The following is a 22,445-nucleotide window of genomic DNA, read 5'->3' as shown; positions in this document are numbered from 1 at the left end:
GGCCTGACAATTAAGATCTTAGAGAGAGTTAACTTATAAGACCAGATTATATTGAGCTTTGATAGTTAAAAAGAACTGAGAGGAAACATACTAATCTATTTTGTTGTTTAATATTTTGGTATGGCATTTAAATAGCTGATTTTCTGGATTTGGGGGGATATGGTGGCAGCATAGCTTTGAATCTTCTCAGAAACTTTCCAAAAACAGACTGAACTACTAGATAACAAAACCAAAAACCCAGAGACAACACTTTCAGCAAAAGTATGTTATGAGCTGAACTGTGTCACCTCTAAATTCATATGTTGAAGTTCTAATCAGCAGTACCTCACACTGAGACTGCTTGGAGATAGGGCCTTTAAAGAAGTAATTAATTAAATTGAAGCAAGGCCTTTTAGGGCGGGCCCTAATACAATCTGACTTGTGTCCTTATAAGAAGACTAGGGTACACAGAGAGACACCAGGGGTGTATGCACAGAAGGACAACAACATGAGGACGTTGCAAGAAAATGGCCACCTACAAGCCAAGGAGAGATCTCAGGAGGAACAAACCCTGCTTACACCGTGAAGTTTTTTTTTTTTTTAATTTTGGTATCATTAATGTGCAATTATGTGAACAACATTATGGTTACTAGACTCCCCCTATTTATTATCAAGACCCCACCATGTACCCCATTATAGTCACAGTCCATCAGTGTAGTAAGATGCTATAGAATTATTGCTTGTCTTCTCTGTGTTATACTACCTTCCCTGTGAACCCCCGCTATATTATGTGTGCTAATCATAAAGCCCCTTTTTTCCCCTTATCCCTCCCTTACCACCCATCCTCCCCAGTCCCTTTCCCTTTGGTAACTGTTAGTCCATTCTTGGGTTCTGTGAGTCTGCTGCTGTTTTGTTCCTTCAATTTTTTCTTTGTTCTTATACTTCACAGATGAGTGAAATCATTTGATACTTGTCATTCTCTGCCTGACTTATTTCACTGAGCATAATACCCTCTAGCTCCATCCATGTTGTTGCAAATGGTAGGATTTGTTTTCTTCTTATGGCTCAATAATATTCCATTGTGTATATGTACCACATCTTCTTTATCCATTCATCTACTGATGGACACTTAGGTTGCTTCCATTTCTTGGCTATTGTAAATAGTGCTGTGATAAACATAGGGGTGCATCTGTCTTTTTCAAACTGGGCTGCTGCATTCTTAGGGTAAATTCCTAGAAGTGGAATTCCTGGGTCAAATGATATTTCTATTTTGAGTTTTCTGAGGAACCTCCATACTGCTTTCCACAATGGTTGAACTAATTTACATTCCCACCAGCAGTGTAGGAGGGTTCCCTTTTCTCCACATCCTGGCCAACATTTGTTGTTGTTTGTCTTTTGATGTTGGCCATCCTAAGCGGTGTGAGGTGATATCTCATTGTGGTTTTAATTTGCATTTCTCTGATGATTAGCGATGTGGAGCATCTTTTCATGTGCCTGTTGGCCATGCGAATTTCTTCTTTGGAGAAGTGTCTGTTCAGATTCTCTGCCCATTTAATTGGCTTCTTTGCTTTTTGTTTGTTGAGGTGCGTAAGCTCTTTATATAATTTGGATGTCAACCCCTTATGGGATATGTCATTTATGAATATATTGTCCCATACTGTAGAATGTCTTTCTGTTTTACTGATGGTGTCCTTTGCTGTACAGCAGCTTTTCTGGTGACATAGTCCTACTTGTTCATTTTTCCTTTTGTTTCCCTGTCCGGGGAGAAATTTTCATGAAGTGGCTCATGTTTATGTACAAGAGATGTTTGCCTATGTTTTTTTCTACGAATTTTATGGTTTCATGACTTACATTCAGGTCTTTGATCCATTTTGAGTTTGCTTTTGTGTATGGGGTCAAGCAATAATCCAGTTTCATTCTCTTCCATGTAGCTGTCCAGTTTTGCCAACACCAGCTGTTGAAGAGGCTGTCATTTCCCCATTGTATGTCCATGATGGCTCCTTTATCATATATTAATAGACCATACATGCTTGGGTCTATATCTGGGCTCTCTAGTCTGTTCATTGGTCTACTGTTCTGTTCTTGTGCCAGTACCAAATTGTCTTGATTACTGTCGCTTTGTAGTAGAGCTTGAAGTCAGGGAGTGTAATTCCCACCACTTTATTCTTCCTGATCAGCATTGCTTTGACTATTCGGGGTCTTTTGTGATTCCATATGAATTTTAGAACTCTTTGCTCTAGTTTGTTGAAGAATACTGTTGGTATTTTGATAAGGATTGCATTGAATCTGTAGGCCATTTTGACAATATTAATTCTTCCTATCCATGAGCACAGGATGTGTTTCCATTTATCAGTATCTTCTTTAATTTCTCTCATGAGTGTCTCGTAGTTTTCAGAGTATAGGTCTTTCACTTCCTCAGTTAGGTTTATTCCTAGGTATTTTATTCTTTTTGATGCAATTTTGAATGGAATTGTTTTCCTGATTTTCCTTTCTGTTAGTTCATCATTAGTGTATAGGAATGCAACAGATTTCTGTGTATTAATTTTGTATCCTGCAACTTTCCTGAATTCAGATATTAGAGCTAGTAGTTTTGGAGTGGATTCTTTAGTTTTTTTTTAATGTACAATATCATGTAATCTGCAAACAGGGACAGTTCCACTTCTTCCTTGCCAATCTAGATGCCTTTTATTTCTTTGTGTTTTCTGATTGCTGTGGCGAGGACCTCCAGAACTATGTTGAATAAAAGTGGGGAGAGTGGGCATCCTTGTCTGTTCCTGATCTTAAAGGAAAAGCTTTCAGCTTCTTGCAGTTAAGTAAAATGTTGGCTGTGAGTTTGTCATATATGGCCTTTATTATATTGAGGTACTTGCCCTCTATACCCATTTTGTTGAGAGTTCTTATCATGAATGGATGTTGAATTTTATCAAATGCTTTCTCAGCATCTATGGAGATTATCATGTGGTTTTTGTCCTTCTTTTTGTTGATGTAGTGGATGATGTTGATGGATTTTCATATGTTGTACTGTCCTTGCCTCACTGGAATAAATTCTACTTGATCATGATGGATGATCTTTTTGATGTATTTTTGAATTCTGTTTGCTAATATTTTGTTGAGTATTTTTGCATTTATGTTCATCAGGGATATTGGTCTGTAATTTTTGTGTGTGTGTGTGTGGTGTCTTTGTCTGGTTTTGGTATTAGAGTGATACTGGCCTTGTAGAATGAGTTTGGGAGTATTCCATCTTCTTCAACTTTATGGAAAACTTTAAGGGGGATTGGGTATTAGGGCTTCACTAAATGTTTGATAAAATTCAGCAGTGAAACCATCTGTTCCAGGGATTTTGTTCTTACGTAATTTTTTGATTACCAGTACAATTTCCTTGCTGGTAATTGGTCTATTCAGATTTTCTGTTTCTTCCTGGGTCAGCCTTGGAAGGTTGTATTTTTCTAGAAAGTTGTCCATTTCTTCTAGGTTATCCAGTTTGTTAGCATATAATTTTTCATAGTATTTTCTCATAATTCTTTGTATTTCTGTGGGGTCCATCATGATTTTTCTCTTCTCATTTCTGATTCTGTTTATGTGAGTAGATTCTCTTTTTTTCTTGATAAGTCTGGCTAGGGGGTTACCTAATTTGTTTATTTTCTCAAAGAACCAGCTCCTGCTTTCATTGATTCTGTCTATTGTTTTATTCTTCTCGATTTTATCTATTTCTGCTCTAATCTTTATTATGTCCCTCCTTCTACTTACTTTGGGCCTCATTTGTGCTTCTTTTTCTAGTTTTGCTAATTGTGAGTTTAGACTGTTCATTTGGGATTGTTCTTGTTTCCTAAGGTAGGCCTGTATTGTAATATACTTCCCTCTTAGCATGGTCTTGCTGCATCCCACAGATTTTGCAGTGTTGAATTATTGTTGTCATTTGTCTCCATATATTGCTTGATCTCTGTTTTTATTTGGCCATTGATCCATTGATTATTTAGGAGCATGTTATTAAGCCTCCATGTGTTTGTGGGCTTTTTGTTTTCTTTGTGTAATTTATTTCTAGTTTCATACCTTTGTGATCTGAGAAGCTGGTTGGTACAATTTCAGTTTTTTGAATTTACTGAGGTTCTTTTTGTGGCCTAGTGTATGATCTATTATTGAAAATGTTCCATGTGCACTTGAGAAGAATGTGTATCCTGCTGCTTTTGGATGGAGTGTTCTGTAGATGTCTTTTAGGTCCATCTGTTCTAATCCGTTGTTCAGTGCCTCTGTCTCTTTACTTATTTTCTGTCTGGTTGATGTGTCCTTTGGAGTGAGTGGTGTGTTGAAGTCTCCTAAAATGAATGCATTGCATTCTATTTCCCCCTTTAATTGTGTTAGGATTTGTTTCAGATATGTAGGTGATCCTGTGTTGGGTACATTGATATTTATAATAGTTATATCCTCTTGTTGGACTGACCCCTTTACCATTATGTAATGTCCTTCTTTGTCTCTTGTTACTTTCTTTGTTTTGAAGTCTATTTTGTCTGATAGAAGTACTGCAACTCCTGCTTTTTTCTCCCTATTAGTTGCATGAAACATCTTTTTCTATCCCTTTACTTTCAGTCTGTGTATGTCTTTGGGTTTGAGGTGAGTTTCTTGAAGGCAGTATATAGATGGGTCTTTTATTTTTATCCATTCAGTGACTCTATGTCTTTTGATTGGTGCATTCAGACCATTTAAATTCAGGGTGATTATCAATTGGTATGTACTTACTGCCATTGTAGGCTTTAGATTCATGGTTACCAAAGGTTCAAGGGTAATTCCCTTACTATCTAACAGTCTAATTTAACTCACTCATATGCTATTATGAACACAATCTAAAGGTTCTATTTTCTTCCTCCTCCATTTTTTATATATTAGGTATCATAATCTGTAGTCTTTGTCTATCCCTTGATTGACTTTGGTGGTAGTTGATTTGATTTTGCATCTGCTTAGTAATTAATTGTTCCACTTTGCTGTGGTTTTATTTCCCTGGTGACAGTTATTTAGCCTTAAAAATACTTCCATAACATTCCCTCCAAACTGCACTGTAGAGGTGGTTTGTGGGAGTAAATTCTCTCAGCTTTTCCTTATCTGAAAATTGTTTAATCACTCCTTCAAATTTAAATGATAACCTTGCTGGGTAGAGTATTCTTGGTTTGAGGCCCTTCTATTTAATTGCATTAAATATATGTTGTCACTTCCTTCTGGCCTGAAAGGTTTTCTGTTGAGAAATCTGATGATAGCCTGATAGGTTTTCCTTTGTATGTGATCTTTTATCTCTCTCTAGTTGCTTTAAAAGTCTGTCTTTATCCTTGATCTTTGCCATTTTAATTATTAGGTCTTGACATTGTCTTCCTTGGGTCCCTTGTGTTTGGAGATCTGTGCAACTCCATGACTTGAGAGACTATCTCCTTCCCCAAATTGGGGAAGTTTTCAACAATTACCTCCTCAAAGACACTCTCTATCCCTTTTTCTCTCTCTTCTTCTTCTGCGACCTCTATAATGCGAATATTGTTCCATTTGGATTGGTCACACAGTTCTCTCAATATTCTTTCATTCTTAGGGATCCTTTTTTCTCTCTGTGCCTCAGCTTCTTTGTATTCCTTTTCTCTAATTTCTAATCCATTTACCATCTCTTCTACTACATCTAATCTGCTTTTAAATCCCTCCATTGTATGTTTCATTTCAGATATGGAATTCCTTAATGATGAATCTCTGTCTTAAATTCGTTCCTGAGTTCTTGAATATTTTTCTGTACCTCCATAAGCATGTTTATGATTTTTATTTTGAACTCTTTTTCAGAATATTGGTGAGCTCAGTTTCATCTGGCCCTTTTCCTGGGGTTTCTGAGATTTTGGTCAGAACTAGGTTCCTTGATGTTTCATATTTCTATGTGGTGCCCTTTAGTGCCCAGAAGCTCTAGTCTCTGGAGCTGCTCAGCCTGTAGAATGAGGTTGGGGGTTGTAGGGGAGTGGTGCTGGTGTCTGGGGAGAGAAAAGAGCTGTTTCCTTATTCCCAGCTGCAGCGCCTGTCTCCAGTATCAGAGCCAGTGGGCCGAACACAAACGTGTAAGCCTCTGTGCTTTGTGTTTCTAGCTGTTGTAGGTGGGGCCTCCCTCTCGCTGGCCTGATGCCAGTGCAGTGACTGCCGGTTTGCAAGCAGGTGCCAGCAGGTTAGGAGGAAGGTGCAGCAGGCTACATCATAGTGGGGGTCTTGGAGCAGACTAACCAGCCAGGGGGATGGAGCGCCTGAAGCTCCTCAAAGTTTCCACCTGCTGGGCAGAGCGTGCCCAGACAACCTTGTCCACCTGTCCCTTCTCCTAAGCAGTAAGCTCCGTGCAAACCCCACCCCTTCAGCAGCCCTCCAGCTGCTAGGAAGCCTCTCAGGGCACCTGCCTTTCCTTTGTCCCAGAGCAGTGGTGTATGGATTCCCATCTTCCATAAATGGCCAGAATCTCAGTCTCTCAAGCACTCCACCTGTCCCAACTCCCCAACCCCACCAACCTCCAGAGCATCACACAATGTAGGTTTGTGTTCCAAAGTAGATCTCCAGGGCTAGGTGTTCAGCAGTTCTAGGCTTCCACCCTCCCCCCACTCCATTTATCTTCCTCCCACTGGTGAGCTGGGGTGCAGGAAGAGCTTAGGTGCCGCCAGATCAAGGCTTTGTTATGTTACCCTGCTTCTTGAGGTCTGCTATGTTCATGAGGTCTGTATGCAGTCTGGTGTGGCCTTCTTTCCTGTTGCTGTTTTAGGGTTAGTTGTATTGACTATATTTTCGTACTCTATGTGGTTCTGGGAGGAGTTCTCTGTCTCACCTCTCATGCCGCCATCTTGAATCCCCTTACACCTTGATCTTGACTTCTAGTTTCCAGAATGTGAGACAATAAATTTCTGTTGTTTAAGCCATGCAATCTGTGGTATTTTGTTATATGACAACCCTAGCAAATTCATATGGTAAGTGATAAGGTATCCCTCAAATTCTGAAATACAGGTGGGTAGGGATAAATCATCAACAGCCCAAAGACCTGCAGACTACAGGAATCTGTACAGAAGAGACAGAAGAAACAAATGGGGATATCTGATGGACCTGTGAATAAGAGAACCCCAAATAGCCAGTATGTATTCATTGAGATAGTGGACCATTTTGAGTACAAAAGCTAAAAGTGGGAGGAATTTTGCCTGCGCCAAGAGCCACATGTGGCAACTGAGTATTTTAAATGTGGCTAATCTGAACTGAAATGTAAGTGTAAAATGTTCAGTGTACTTCAAAGACATAGTATGAACAAAAGGAAAGTAAGAGATCTCAATAACTTTTCTATATTGACTACATGTTGAAAATATTTTGGATATACTGGATTAAATAAAATATTAAAATTACTTTTGCTTTTTTCCTTTTACATTTTTAAAAACCTGGCTACTAAAAAATTTTCAATCACATTTGTGGTTCACAGTAAAATTGTAGTAGTCAATGCTTCTCTAGACCATGCAATCAAGATATTTACTGCACTCTGCTGGCAGTCTACCTCAAATGCAAGTGCAATTCTGTTGCATGGTAAGGCTTATAAAATGAAAGCATATGTCACAGGCTTGTACAAATAGTTTAGGGTATTCTCTCTGAAATAATGTACACCTTACTATTACCAGTTTGCAGAAATTGCCTCATGGAGAGTTTTTTTTTAAGAAGGAGGAGAAAAAAGAGGGAAGGGAAGGAAAAGGAAGCAGAGAGCAAGGTGAGGGAGGGGACAATGTAACAAATGTTAATTTCTCAGTTATCCTTTTCCATTTAGGAACCAGGGCATCCTAAATAAAGGCTCTTAGAGGAATCATTGTAGATGATTTCTTCTTTAATTTGAAATACCTGGGGCATATTTAATAAAAATAATTTTTGTAATTACTTTTATTTCAGACCATTACACTTCACTTCGGTGCACTTCTCTATAAATATATGTATTTATGGTCTCCAGAGATGATTTTGTTTTGTGTATTTGCTCCTCTGGAGTCAAATAAGTGACAGAAAGGCCTCTGCTATTTGAAAGCACCAAAAGTCATGGACATCACTGGTAGACACAGATGTGTATTCTCAAATACATGTCTCAAAATGCTGCCTTACATAATCCCAGGAAGTATTCCATTCTGCTTTGACAGTCTGAGTCACCATGGTAACTAGACTCTTACAAGCACTTGGGCTTTTGATCATTTTCTCACAGTATTCAAATCTATTTCTAACATTGTTCTCATTTCATTACTACTGTAGCTACATGCAAGAGCTATTATAAGCAAAACACCATTCATTTTATCCATTTCTCACTCTCTGGACTATGTTTTCTTAAACAGTGAGTAGAAAGAAGAGCTTATTTATTATGCACATATTATAAGAAGATATTTCCAGTCAAGAAAAATACTCTGTTAAAAGATATTCATGGCTGGGAAAATGAAAAGGTTCTGACAACTTGGATGAACAGCTTAATAAAAGGTGGAAAGACATGCTTTCAAGAATAAAAAGAGAATTTATTATATCCAAGTAAGACATCATACAGAAACTCTGAACACTTTCATGCACTGAAATGTACTTTTTTCATGCTGCTCACAGAATTAAAAAGTCCCACTAAGAGGGAACACAGGGTGGGTGCAGAGGCGCTGTATGTTCTATTTCCTTATCCAAGTATGAGCCACATGAATGTGTTCAGTTTGTAAAATAAATACTTATACTATGTGTACTTTCCTGCAGGTGTGTTACCCCACAATAATAAGTTGAATAACTGGTCTATGAATGCAAGCAAGAGAAAACACAAAGGAAAGCCAACCAACAGATGGGCACTAATGATGAAAGGAACACCGGCAATGAAGGACTCACGTTCAAAGCTGATACTGACCCAGCTGGATTCCCACTTCTCTCCATTTCCCTAAGGTTCAAAGCTGGTCCAGAACCAGTACAACATATTATTTGTTCTCTATAAGCACTATGATCCTGTTTTCTTTTCAGACCAATACAAATATAAGAGATGGGTGGGGGGCACAATCAAAAACTTTCTTTTCATTATTCCCAAAGAAATATTTTCTTTCAAAAGGAATGTGGAAAAACTTTATCAATACTTGGAAGCAGAGAAGTGTTTAACTCATATACTTGAACAGCTACTTTGGAGAAGAAACGAGCGGATAGTGGGGGAGAAGAAGGCCACACACTTCCAACCAATGCAGCACCATGAGGAATGGTACAGAATCACAGACCTGATAAGCAGAGGCCTTTCCAACCACTTTCCAATCAATGTTTAACACTGAACAAAACCTTTTCATTTATATAAATAAGTACAGAATATACACACATTCACATGCATCAGATACTGAGAAAATCAGCTGCCCAGAAGGGAGAGACCAAACTCAGCACTAAGAGCAGTCTCCATTAACAGTTAATATGGTTACAGAACATAAACTTAATACAGAATTTCTGATAAAACGAGATCATGTAAAACACAATTTTTATAATTTGCTTTTTTCAATTAACCATATATCATGGGCAACTTTTCATTTATAGCTCCACCAAAATCTTTTTAATAGTTCCACATTTTTCTGTGTATGTATACAACAAATTTTCTTTAAAAATGAATGGGAAGAAAGAAGAACTAGTGGTTACTAGGGGGAGGAGTGCAGGAAGTTGGGGAGGGAGGGAGGGAGGAGGGGATTGAGGGGTATTATGTGGGTGCACATGGTGTGGGGGATTGCGGGGAAGACAGTGTGGGCACAGAGAGGGCAAGTAGTGAACCTGTGGCATCTTGCTACACTGATGGACAGTGACTGCATTAGAGTATGGGTGGGGATTTTATGGTATGGGTGAGTGTAGTAACCATATTGTTTTTTCATGTGAAACCTTTATAAGAGTGTATATCAATAATTACTTAATAAAAAAGTTTTTTTAAATGAATGGGAAGAGAGTCAAAGTACTAATTTGTCATAGATGTGCACTGCCACTAGTCACAAACAAAACCAAAAGCATGCAAAGAATATATAAGCTTTATATATATATATATAAAACATTATTTTTATAGAAGTAATTAGCCTTGTTTAAACTGCAGATAGTCCTTCACACAAAACAGTAGAAATAAATCTTGGTGGATCTGCTTACCACACTTCTAGGCCAAAATTTATCACTATTAGTATTACCAAATTTTGAAACAGCACATTAGAAAGGTACTACTCCACATTCGGGAGGCAATCAATATATTAATATAGCAAACACTTTCCAGGAAGCGATTTATGATATGGCAAGTTACATATATATGCTGATAAAATTACTGATTAAGCAAATGAAGGAAATTTCAAATCATTGGGATCTGTGTCATTATCTACTGAATATTTCAGAGAACAAAAGTCAAAAGGATTAATTTTTGAACCCAATATAGTCTTTAGTGTTCAAGTACTAAAATGAAATAGGTATCCTAAGCATTTTACAATAAATTTCTCCAACAATAAATAGTTTGAAAGATCAGACTTCATACTTCTCCCTGTATAAGTTTCCTACTGTTCTCACAGACATGATTTCACTTTGTAATTACCTAAAAAATAAATAAAATCTGTGTCATATCTAAAATGGAACTTTAAAAAAAGATCAAAATGAGAATACATTTGAACTAGTAAAATTTATTTACACAGCCAAAAGAACACTTCAAAAAGAAGGTGAAATAGAACAATTCATTTTTAGGTAACAGATGTTTTTGGTACTATATACCGTCATCATATGATACGATATACTGTGGCCAAAGATAAAGATGTACTTGAAAGTGATTTAAAAGCTGTAGAATGCCCTGTGGAAGTACGTTCTGTGATTGTACTGTTCCTGTAGTTACAGAGTGATTTTCGTCCAGCAGAGGACAGCCTCTAGAAGGAGACTACCTGAGTTTTACGATTCATTTTTTATTCAACATCAGATTAGGAAAATAGTTCCTTTTTAAGAAGAGAAATGCCACTGCACTGAAAGTGAAAAAATTCACTTCCATTTACAAATACATCAAAATATGTCTTCTTTGAATATATAGAGAAGTTAGTTAAACTTTTGGTCAAATACTACCTACTTTTGTAAAAAGAGCAGTATATCAAAAATTGCTAGTATGAAATGGTAAGATAGAATATGTCTGACATATGACAGACACATTTGAGACATTTTCTGAAAATGATCAGAAAAAGAATAGGGATGAAAATCAAAAGACAATAGAAGGTAATGGAGGATTTAGACTGGTTAGTCAATCTAAGCATTACAAGTATAAACTAGGACAGAGAACAAATAAGGAAGAAAGAAAGAAAAATATGAAAAAAACACAATAATCAATTGAGAAAAATATTTTTCTGATAAAAAAATGCCCAAGTCTTCATACTATACACAAATGTTAACTCAAAATGCTTCACAGACTTAAATGTAAAAGCTAAAATCATGAAACTCATAGAAGAAAGCAGGAGTAAATCTTGACTTCAGGTTAGGGAATGATTTCTTAGACATGACACCAAAAGCACAAAAACACGAAAGAGAAGAATGACAAGTTGGACCACATTAAATTGAAAGCTTTTGTGCTTTAAAGGACATCATCGACAAAGTGAAGGGACAATCCACAGAATGGGAAAACATACATTTGCAAATCATAACATCTTTTAAGGTACTTGCATCTAGAATATACAGAAAACTACAATTTAAAAATCAGGAAGATAAATAACCCAATCTGAAAAATGATCAAAGGATTAGAACAGACATTTCTCCAAAGAAGACATAAAGAAGGCCAAAGCACATGAAAAGATGGTCAACACCATTAGTCATTAGGGAAATGCAAATTAAAACCACAAGGAGATATAATTTCACACACACTAGGACGGCTAATGTCAAAAAGAGACAATAACAGTGTTGATGAGGATGTAGGAAAACTGGAACCTTCATACATTGCTGGTGGAGGTGGGTAGCTTCTTTGAAAACAGTCTGGAATTTCCTCTAAAGGTTAAATATAATTATATGGCCCAGCAATTTCAATCCAAGGTATATACTCCAGAGTAATAAAAACATATGTCCACACAAAATGCTATCCACAAATACTCATAATAGCATTATTCATAACAGCCAAAAAGTGCAAAATAACTCAAATGTCTATCAACTGATGATTGGAAAAACAAAATGTGGTAAATCTGTACAAAGGGATATTAATCTGTAATAAAAGAAACAAAGTACTGATACATGTTACTACATGGATGAACCTCAAAAACATGCTAAGTGAAAGAAGTGAGTCACAAAAGATCACATGCTGTTTGGTTCCACTTATACGAAATGTTCGAAACAGGTAAATCCATAAAGACAAAGTGGATTAGTGGTTGCCATGGGTCAGGGACTGGGGGAACAGAGGGTCACTGCTAATGGGTATGGGGTTTCTTTGGGGGGTAATTACAATGTTCTAAAATTAGATTGTGGTGATAGTACACAAGTCTATAAATATACCGAACTATCAACTTTGAATGGGTGAATTTTATTTTATGAAATACAGCTTCATAAACTGGAGTGACAGGAAGGTGGAGGGGAAGGGGAATGGAAGGGGAGGCATCACTCTCAACTTGAGTAAAACAATGTAAATTATTCTCCTTTCCTATTGTTTTATTCATCTGAGAATAAAGACACAGTGTCAAAGAAGAAAACTGTTAACTTCTAGTATAGATATTTATATAACATTTTATCCATAACTTTCAGAAACATACTACACATCAGCAATGGGAAAAAAAAATACAGAACCAGAGAAAAGTATAAGGCATCAAGACTCACTAACCTTAACCCATTGAACAGTTGCTTAGATTTATCCAGAAGATAACAAAAATCTGTAACTGTTTTCCTCTCTCCCTGTGGGATGTCATCTTCAGCACCTCCAGAAGACATGATTTCTTTAAGAGCAAATTCAGTCCTATAAGAAAACATACATTCATTTACCCAGTAGGTGAAAATAAAAAGAGAAACAAACATTGGTTGTATCATCTGATAGCATTTTTTTTCAAAATACATATAGAGAATTCTTTTGACTACAGTCAAATCATCAAAATAATTTAAATACAGGATGGTGTGGGAAAATAGATGATCTCATACTGTTGGTGTGAATGTAAATTGGCACATCTGTACTGGAAAGCAATTTTTATAATATTCTTTCATTTAATATTATTTCAATACCTATTGTGCTCCAGGCACTCCTCTACATGGTTAAGAATAAAAAATGTTGACCCTTTTGACCTGCCTATTCTATAAGTCCATTCTGTAAATTCATCCTAGAAAATGATCCGACAAATGTTAAACATTTTATCCATGTAAATATTTATTTCAGTATCATAATATTTAAAAACTGATGACAACCTAAAAGAATCAGAGAGGGAAAGGGCTAAGTACTTCATAGAACACCAACATCTGCCCTTTACCCCATCATTAACTTAAAAATCAAATTTAAGATGATAAGGAAATAATATGGAGACACCTCAATATAAAAGGGATATAAAGAATCAAATACACACACACACATATATTAAAGCTCTATTTTTTTGTTATCATTAATCTACAATTACATGAAGAACATTATGTTTACTAGACTCCCCCCTTCACCAAGTACCCCCCACACACACCCCATTACAGTCACTACCCATCAGCGTGGAATCACTACTTGTCTTCCCTGTGTTGCACAGCCCTCCCCTTACATGCTAATTATACATGCTAATCATAATACCCCCTTGCTTCCCCCCACCTTATCCCTCCCTTCCCACCCATCCTCCCCAGTCCCTTTCCCTTTGGTAACTGTTAGTCCATTCTTGGGTTCTGTGAGTCTGCTGCTATTTTGTTCCTTCAGTTTTTATTTATTCTTATACTCCACATATGAGTGAAATCATTTGGTACTTGTCTTCACCTGGCTTATTTCACTGAGCATAATACCCTCTAGCTCCATCCATGTTGTTGCAAATGGTAGGATTTGTTTTCTTCTTATGGCTGAATAATATTCCATTGTGTATATGTACCACATCTTCTTTATCCATTCACCTACTGATGGACACTTAGGTTGCTTCCATTTCTTGGCTATTGTAAATAGTGCTGCGATAAACATAGGGGTGCATCTGTCTTTTTCAAACTGGGCTGCTGCATTCTTAGGGTAAATTCCTAGGAGTGGAATTCCTGAGTCAAATGGTATTTCTATTTTGAGCTTTTTGAGGAACCTCCATACTGCTTTCCACAATGGTTGAACTAATTTACATGCCCACCAGCAGTGTAGGAGGGTTCCTCTTTCTCCACAACCTTGCCAACATGTGTTGTTGTTTGTCTTTTGGATGGTGGTGATCCTTACTGGTGTGAGGTGATATCTCATTGTGGTTTTAATTTGCATTTCTCTGATAACTAGCAATGTTGAGCATCTTTTTATGTGTCTGTTGGCCATCTGAATTTCTTCTTTGGAGAACTGTCTGTTCAGCTCCTCTGCCCATTTTTTAATTGGATTATTTGCTTTTTGTTTGTTGAGGTGTGTGAGCTCTTTATATATTTTGGATGTCAACCTTTTATTGGATCTGTCATTTATGAATATATTCTCCCATACTGTAGGGTGCCTTTTTGTTCTATTGATGGTGTCCTTTGCTGTACAGAAGTTTTTCAGCTTAATATAGTCCCACTTGTTCATTTTTGCTTTTGTTTCCCTTGCCTGGGGAGATATGTTCATGAAGAAGTCACTCATGTTTATGTCCAAGAGATTTTTGCCTATGTTTTTTCTAGGAGTTTTATGGTTTCATGACTTACATTCAGGTCTTTGATCCATTTTGAATTTACTTTTGTGTATGGGGTTAGATAGTGATCCAGTTTCATTCTCTTACATGTAGCTGTCCAGTTTTGCCAGCACCATCTGTTAAAGAGACTGTCATTTCCCCATTGTATGTCCATGGCTCCTTTATCAAATATTAATTGACCATATATGTTTGGGTTAATGTCTGGAGTCTCTATTCTGTTCCACTGGTCTGTGGCTCTGTTCTTGTGCCAGTCCCAAATTGTCTTGATTACTGTGGCTTTGTAATAGAGCTTGAAGTTGGGGAGCAAGATCTCCCCCACTTTATTCTTCCTTCTCAGGATTGCCTTGGCTACTGGGGGTCCTTGGTATTTCCATATGAATTTTTGAACTATTTGTTCCAGTTCATTGAAGAATGCTCTTGGTAATTTGATAGGGATTGGATCAAATCTGTATATTGCTTTGGGCAGGATGGCCATTTTGATAATATTAATTCTTCCTAGCCAAGAGCATGGGACGAATTTCCATTTGCTAGTGTCCTCTTTTATTTCTCTTAAGAGTGCCTGGCTCCTGCATTCTTAGGGTAAATTCCTAGGAGTGGAATTCCTGGGTCAAATGATATTTCTATTTTGAGTTTTTTGAGGAACCTCCATACTGCTTTTCTCAATGGTTGAACTAATTTATATTCCCACCAGCAGTGTAGGAGGGTTCCCCTTTCTCCACAACCTCGCCAACATTTGTTGTTGTTTTGTCTTTTGGATATTGGCAATCCTTACTGATGTGATGATCTAGCTTTTTTTATACAAACCTGCTTGAAGCTGAAGTTTAGGGGCTATATTCTTGTAATATAGAGAACAAGTTTCTCATACTTACAAAGGTGAAATAAAAACTGTATAATTGCTGAAATGATAGGATAAGAAAAAGATTTATAGAATCAGCCCTACTACTCCCAAAAAACTAACCATAATCTTATGAAACCAATCTCAAAGTGAGACAAATGCCATATTTTAAAATCAAGCTGAGAAATGGAAATAGTTCTTCATACTGGATCATCCCCATTAAGAAAGAAGAATTTAATTAACTCTCCTGGTAGAGAGTAAAACTAGTCTGAATAGCATAGAGCTGTATTTCCTAAAGCTGGCTGGTTATCCTGGAGTTTTTTTGTTTTTAATTTTTTTTAAATGATTTCTAAGACCTACTTCCAGATATTGTGGTTCAGGAAGGCTAGGATTCTATATTTTTTTTTTTTTTTTTTTTTTTTTTTGATTTTGTGGTATATTTTTTTTTTTTTTTTTTGAGAGGGCATCTCTCATATTTATTGATCAAATGGTTGTTAACAACAATAAAATTCAGTATAGGGGGGTCAATGCTCAATGTACAATCATTAATCCATCTCAAGCCTAATTCTCGTCAGTCTCCAATCTTCTGAAGCATAACGAACAAGTTCTTACATGGTGAACGAATTCTTACAGAGTGAATAAATTCTTACATGGTGAACAGTACAAGGGCAGTCATCACAGAAACTTTCGGTTTTGATCATGCAATATGACCTATAAACCATCAGGTCAAATATGAATATTCATTTGATTTTTGTACTTGATTTATATGTTGATCCCACATTTCTCCTATTATTATTATTATTTTTATTTTTAATAAAATGCTGAAGTGGTAGGTAGATGCAAGATAAAGGTAGAAAACATAGTTTAGTGCTGTAAGAAGGCAAATGTAGATGATCAGATGATCAGGTGTGTGCCTATGGACTAAGTATTAATCCAGGCTAGACAAGGGCAGCAAAACATCCACGGATGCAGAAGATTTCTCTCAAAACAGGGGGGGTGAGGTTCTGAGCCTCACCTCTGTTGATCCCCAAATTCTCACCTGATGGCCCCCCTGCGACTGTGCCTGTCTTAGGTTGTTCCTCCCTTGAGGAATCTTACCCGTCTCTGGCTAACCAGTCATCTTCCGGGGCCATACAGGGAAATGTAAAGTTGGTAAGTGAGAGAGAAGCCATATTGTTTGCAAAGGTTAGCTTTTTACTTCTTTGCAGATTTATGCCCTGTGGCTTCTATGCCCAGCACTTGTCTCGAGGTATCTTTACCACCTGGAGGAATTATGATACTCGGTAAATTCGATATGAGGCACGAATTCTATTTAAAGTTTGTAATTAGGAAGGAAGAAGAAAAGCTATAGATGTAGCATATGAAGGAAACTTGGGAGGATTGATTATTTCTTTGACATATCTTCTTGTATAGTACCTTAAGTATGTATAGGTTTTAAACTACTAACTAATTTGCACACACATATTGACATAATAGGAATACGGTGACATAAACAAAGCAAATCTATAATTACCAGCCATCTCCAGTGAAGCCAAGAAAACCATTTAGGCACCCTAGGCATTTGTGAAAATTTATCTATGATATGATGGATATTTTCCAACTGTACTTGAACCATCAGACAAATTAAAGCAGCCCATTTCTGGGATCTGTTCACATCCCATATGTTCTTTTAACCATAGATAGTCTATAGTCATGAGATTTTGGGGTGCTACAACTTGCACCCCTCCCAACTCCTGGTTGAGTTCCAACAGACAGATCCGGTCAAATTCGTTGTCTCACTGTATGCACATGCCAGCCTAGACATCTCCCTCCTCCTTCTCATGGCAAGTCCAGGAGATGGTGGGCTGGATGCAGCCACAACCGCAGCATCGTCCGGATCCCTGTGGAGGCTTTTTGATGATCATCCCCCGGCACGAGTCCTCCAGAGAGTGCTGATGCCGGAAGCTCCTCCTCATATCGTATCTTAGTTCATTTTCTGGGTATCCAAGCTAGGCCTTGATCTTCTGCGTAGAAACAAACAGACCCTTTGCCCACACTTTGACATGCCCTCTATACCACTGTGCAGAACTCATTGGAGGTCAGCACACAGTAACTGCTTTTTTTTTTTTTTTTAATTAAGAGAAAGGAATATTATCAGAAAAGAGTACCTCCATAGCTGATCATCTGACACCCTTTAAGTGATCAACATTAAGGATATTTAAAGCATGCGTTGATCTTTGATTTACCAATAGTTTTATCCTGTTAAGGAGTAATCCCCCTTTTCTTTCTTTCTTTCTTTTTTTTTTTTTTAAATTTTTAATCTACACTTACCTGAAGAATACTATGTTTACTATGCTCTCCCCTATATCAGGTCCCCCCTAACAACCACATTACGGTTACTGTCCATCAGCTTAGCAAAATGTTGTAGAGTCACTACTTGTCCTCTCTGTGTTGTGCAGCCCACCCTCCCCTTTCTCCCTCCCCCCCATGCATGCTAATCTTAATACCCCCCTTCTTCTTCCCCCCCCTTATCCCTCCCTGCCCACCCATCCTCCCCAGTTCCTTTCCCTTTGGTACCTGTTAGTCCATTTTTGGGTTCTGTAATTCTGCTGCTGTTTTGTTCCTTCAGTTTTTCCTTTGTTCCTATACTCCTCAGATGAGTGAAATCATTTGGTATTTCTCTTTCTCCGCTTGGCTTATTTCACTGAGCATAATACTCTCCAGCTCCATCCATGTTGCTGCAAATGGTTGGATTTTTCCACTTCTTATGGCTGAGTAGTATTCCATTGTGTATATGTACCACATCTTCTTTATCCATTCATCTACAGATGGACATTTAGGTTGCTTCCAATTCTTGGCTATTGTAAATAGTGCTGCGATAAACATAGGAGTGCATCTGTCTTTCTCAAACTTGATTGCTGCGTTCTTAGGGTAAATTCCTAGGAGTGGAATTCCTGGGTCAAATGGTAGGTCTGTTTTGAGCATTTTGATGCACCTCCATACTGCTTTCCACAATGGTTGAACTAATTTACATTCCCACCAGCAGTGTAGGAGGGTTCCCCTTTCTCCACAGCCTCGCCAACATTTGTTGTTGTTTGTCTTTTGGATGGCAGCTATCCTTACTGGTGTGAGGTGATACCTCATTGTAGTTTTAATTTGCATTTCTCTGATAATTAGCGATGTGGAGCATCTTTTCATGTGTCTCTTGGCCATCTGTATTTCTTTTTTGGAGAACTGTCTGTTCAGTTCCTCTGCCCATTTTTTAATTGGGTTATTTGTTTTTTGTTTGTTGAGGCGTGTGAGCTCTTTATATATTCTGGACGTCAAGCCTTTATCAGATCTGTCATTTTCAAATATATTCTCCCATACTGTAGGGTTCCTTTTTGTTCTATTGATGGTGTCTTTCGCTGTACAGAAGCTTTTCAGCTTAATGTAGTCCCACTTGCTCATTTTTGCTGTTGTTTTCCTTGCCCGGGGAGATATGTTCAAGAAGAGATCACTCATGTTTATGTCTAAGAGGTTTTTGCCTATGTTTTTTTCCAAGAGTTTAATGGTTTCGTGACTTACATTCAGGTCTTTGATCCATTTTGAGTTTACCTTTGTATATGGGGTTAGACAATGGTCCAGTTTCATTCTCCTACATGTAGCTGTCCAGTTTTGCCAGCACCATCTGTTGAAGAGACTGTCATTTTGCCATTGTATGTCCATGGCTCCTTTATCAAATATTAATTGACCATATATGTTTGGGTTAATTTCTGGGGTCTCTAATCTGTTCCACTGGTCTGTGGCTCTGTTCTTGTGCCAGTACCAAATTGTCTTGATTACTATGGCTTTGTAGTAGAGCTTGAAGTTGGGGAGTGAGATCCCCCCTACTTTATTCTTCTTTTTCAGGATTGCTTTGGCTATTCGGGGTCTTTGGTGTTTCCATATGAATTTTTGAATTATTTGTTCCAATTCATTGAAGAATGTTGCTGGTAATTTGAGAGGGATTGCATCAAATTTGTATATTGCTTTTGGCAGGATGGCCATTTTGACGATATTAATTCTTCCTAGCCATGAGCATGGGATGAGTTTCCATTTATTAGTGTCCCCTTTAATTTCTCTTAAGAGTGACTTGTAGTTTTCAGAGTATAAGTCTTTCACTTCCTTGGTTAGGTTTATTCCTAGGTATTTTATTCTTTTTGATGCAATGGTGAATGGAATTGTTTTCCTGATTTCTCTTTCTATTGATTCGTTGTTAGTGTATAGGAAAGCTACAGATTTCTGTGTGTTGATTTTGTATCCTGCAACTTTGCTGTATTCCGATATCAGTTCTAGTAGTTTTGGAGTGGAGTCTTTAGGGTTTTTTATGTACAGTATCATATCATCTGCAAATAGTGACAGTTTAACTTCTTCTTTACCAATCTGGATTCCTTGTATTTCTTTGTTTTGTCTGATTGCCGTGGCTAGGACCTCCAGTACTATGTTAAATAACAGTGGGGAGAGTGGGCATCCCTGTCTGGTTCCCGATCTCAGTGGAAATGCTTTCAGCTTCTCGCTGTTCAGTATAATGCTGGCTGTGGGTTTATCATATATGGCCTTTATTATGTTGAGGTACTTGCCCTCTATTCCCATTTTGCTGAGAGTTTTTATCATGAATGGATGTTGAATTTTGTCAAATGCTTTTTCAGCATCTATGGAGATGATCATGTGGTTTTTGTCTTTCTTTTTGTTGATGTGGTGGATGATGTTGATGGATTTTCGAATGTTGTACCATCCTTGCATCCCTGGGATGAACCCCACTTGGTCATGGTGTATGATCCTTTTGATATACTGTTGCATTCTGTTTGCTAATATTTTATTGAGTATTTTTGCATCTACGTTCATCAGGGATATTGGTCTGTAATTTTCTTTTTTGGTGGGGTCTTTGCCTGGTTTTGGTATTAGGGTGATGTTGGCTTCATAGAATGAGTTTGGGAGTATTCCCTCTTCTTCTATTTTGTGGAACACTTTAAGGAGAATGGGTATTATGTCTTCTCTGTGTGTCTGATAAAATTCCGAGGTAAATCCGTCCGGCCCCGGGGTTTTGTTCTTGGGTAGTTTTTTGATTACTGTTTCAATTTCTTTGCTTGTAATTGGTTTGTTTAACTTTTGTGTTTCTTCCTTGGTCAGTCTTGGGAGGTTGTATTTTTCTAGGAAGTTGTCCATTTCTTCTAGGTTTTCCAGCTTGTTGGCATATAGGTTTTCATAGTAGTCTTTAATAATTCTTTGTATTTCTGTGGAGTCTGTCGTGATTTTTCCATTCTCATTTCTGATTATGTTGATTTGTGTTGACTCTCTTTTTCTCTTAATAAGTTGGGCTAGAGGCTTATCTATTTTGTTTATTTTCTCAAAGAACCAGCTCTTGGTTTCGTTGATTTTTGCTATTGTTTTATTCTTCTCAATTTTGTTTATTTCTTCTCTGATCTTTATTATGTCCCTCCTTCTGCTGACTTTAGGCCTCATTTGTTCTTCTTTTTCCAGTTTTAATAATTGTGATGTTAGACTATTCATTTGGGATTGTTCTTCCTTCTTCAAGTGTGCCTGGATTGCTATATACTTTCCTCTTAAGACTGCTTTCGCTGCATCCCACAGAAGTTGGGGCTTAGTGTTGTTGTTGTCATTTGTTTCTATATATTCCTTGATCTCTATTTTGATTTGTTCATTGATCCATTGATTATTTAGTAGCATGTTGTTAAGCCTCCATGTGTTTGTGAGCCTTTTTGTTTTCTTTGTAGAATTTATTTCTACTTTCATACCTTTGTGGTCTGAAAAATTGGTTGGTAGAATTTCAATATTGTGGAATTTACTGAGGCTCTTTTTGTGAGCTAGTATGTGGTCTATTCTAGAGAATGTTCCATGTGCACTTGAGAAGAATGTATATCCTGTTGCTTTTGGATGTAAAGTTCTATAGATGTCTATTAGGTCCATCTGTTCTAGTGTGTTGTTCAGTGCCTGTGTGTCTTTACTTATTTTCTGCCCGGTGGATCTATCCTTTGGGGTGAGTGGTGTGTTGAAGTCTCCTACAATGAATGCATTGCAGTCTATTTCCCTCTTTAGTTCTGTTAGTATTTGCTTCACATATGCTGGTGCTCCTGTATTGGGTGCATATATATTTAGAATGGTTATATCCTCTTGTTGGACTAAGCCCTTTATCATTATGTAGTGGCCTTCTTTATCTCTTGTTACTTTCTTTGTTTTGAAGTCTATTTTGTCTGATATTAGTACTGCAACCCCTGCTTTCTTCTCACTGTTGTTTGCCTGAAATATGTTTTTCCATCCCTTGACTTTTAGTCTATGCTTATCTTTGGGTTTAAGGTGAGTTTCTTGTAAGCAGCATATAGATGGGTCTTGCTTTTTTATCCATTCTATTACTCTATGTCTTTTGATTGGTGCATTAAGTCCATTTACATTTAGGGTGACTATTGAAAGATATGTACTTATTGCCATTGCAGGCTTTAGATTCGTGGTTACCAAAGGTTCAAGGTTAGCTTCTTTAGTATCTTACTGCCTAACTTAGCTCGCTTATTGAGCTGTTATATACACTGTCTGGAGAGTCTTTTCTTCTCTCCCTTCTTATTCCTCCTCCTCCCTTCTTCATATGTTGTGTGTTTTGTTCTGTGCTCTTTTTAGGGGTGCTCCCATCTAGAGCAGTCCCTGTAGGATGCCCTGTAGAGGTGGTTTGTGGGAAGCAAATTCCCTCAGCTTTTGCTTGTCTGGGAATTGTTTGATCCCACCATCATATTTAAATGATAGTCGTGCTGGATACAGTATCCTTGGTTCAAGGCCCTTCTGTTTCATTGCATTAAGTATATCATGCCATTCTCTTCTGGCCTGTAGGGTTTCTGTTGAGAAGTCTGATGTTAGCC

The 22,445-nt window shown here is 37.5% G+C and overlaps 1 protein-coding gene across 4 annotated transcripts in view; it reads right to left on the bottom strand.

Annotated features, from left to right (window-relative positions):
* SCAI (suppressor of cancer cell invasion) overlaps positions 1–22,445 on the bottom strand; it is a 131,309-nt gene that overhangs the window by 53,082 nt on the left and 55,782 nt on the right. For all 4 annotated transcript variants that reach the window (XR_005058475.2, XM_073224627.1, XM_037008171.2 and 1 more), the window contains one exon: positions 12,770–12,901. Coding sequence is in view for 3 of the 4 variants with exons in the window: in XM_073224627.1 (XP_073080728.1) it covers positions 12,770–12,901 (132 nt within the window). In the remaining variant the exon portion in view is untranslated. The remainder of the gene's footprint in view (positions 1–12,769; positions 12,902–22,445) is intronic.

The sequence above is a fragment of the Manis javanica genome, chromosome 2 (genome assembly GCF_040802235.1).
Source record: "Manis javanica isolate MJ-LG chromosome 2, MJ_LKY, whole genome shotgun sequence".
Taxonomy (NCBI): domain Eukaryota; kingdom Metazoa; phylum Chordata; class Mammalia; order Pholidota; family Manidae; genus Manis; species Manis javanica.
Note: the sequence above shows the minus strand (reverse complement) of the source record. Positions and strands in the feature narration are given on the sequence as shown.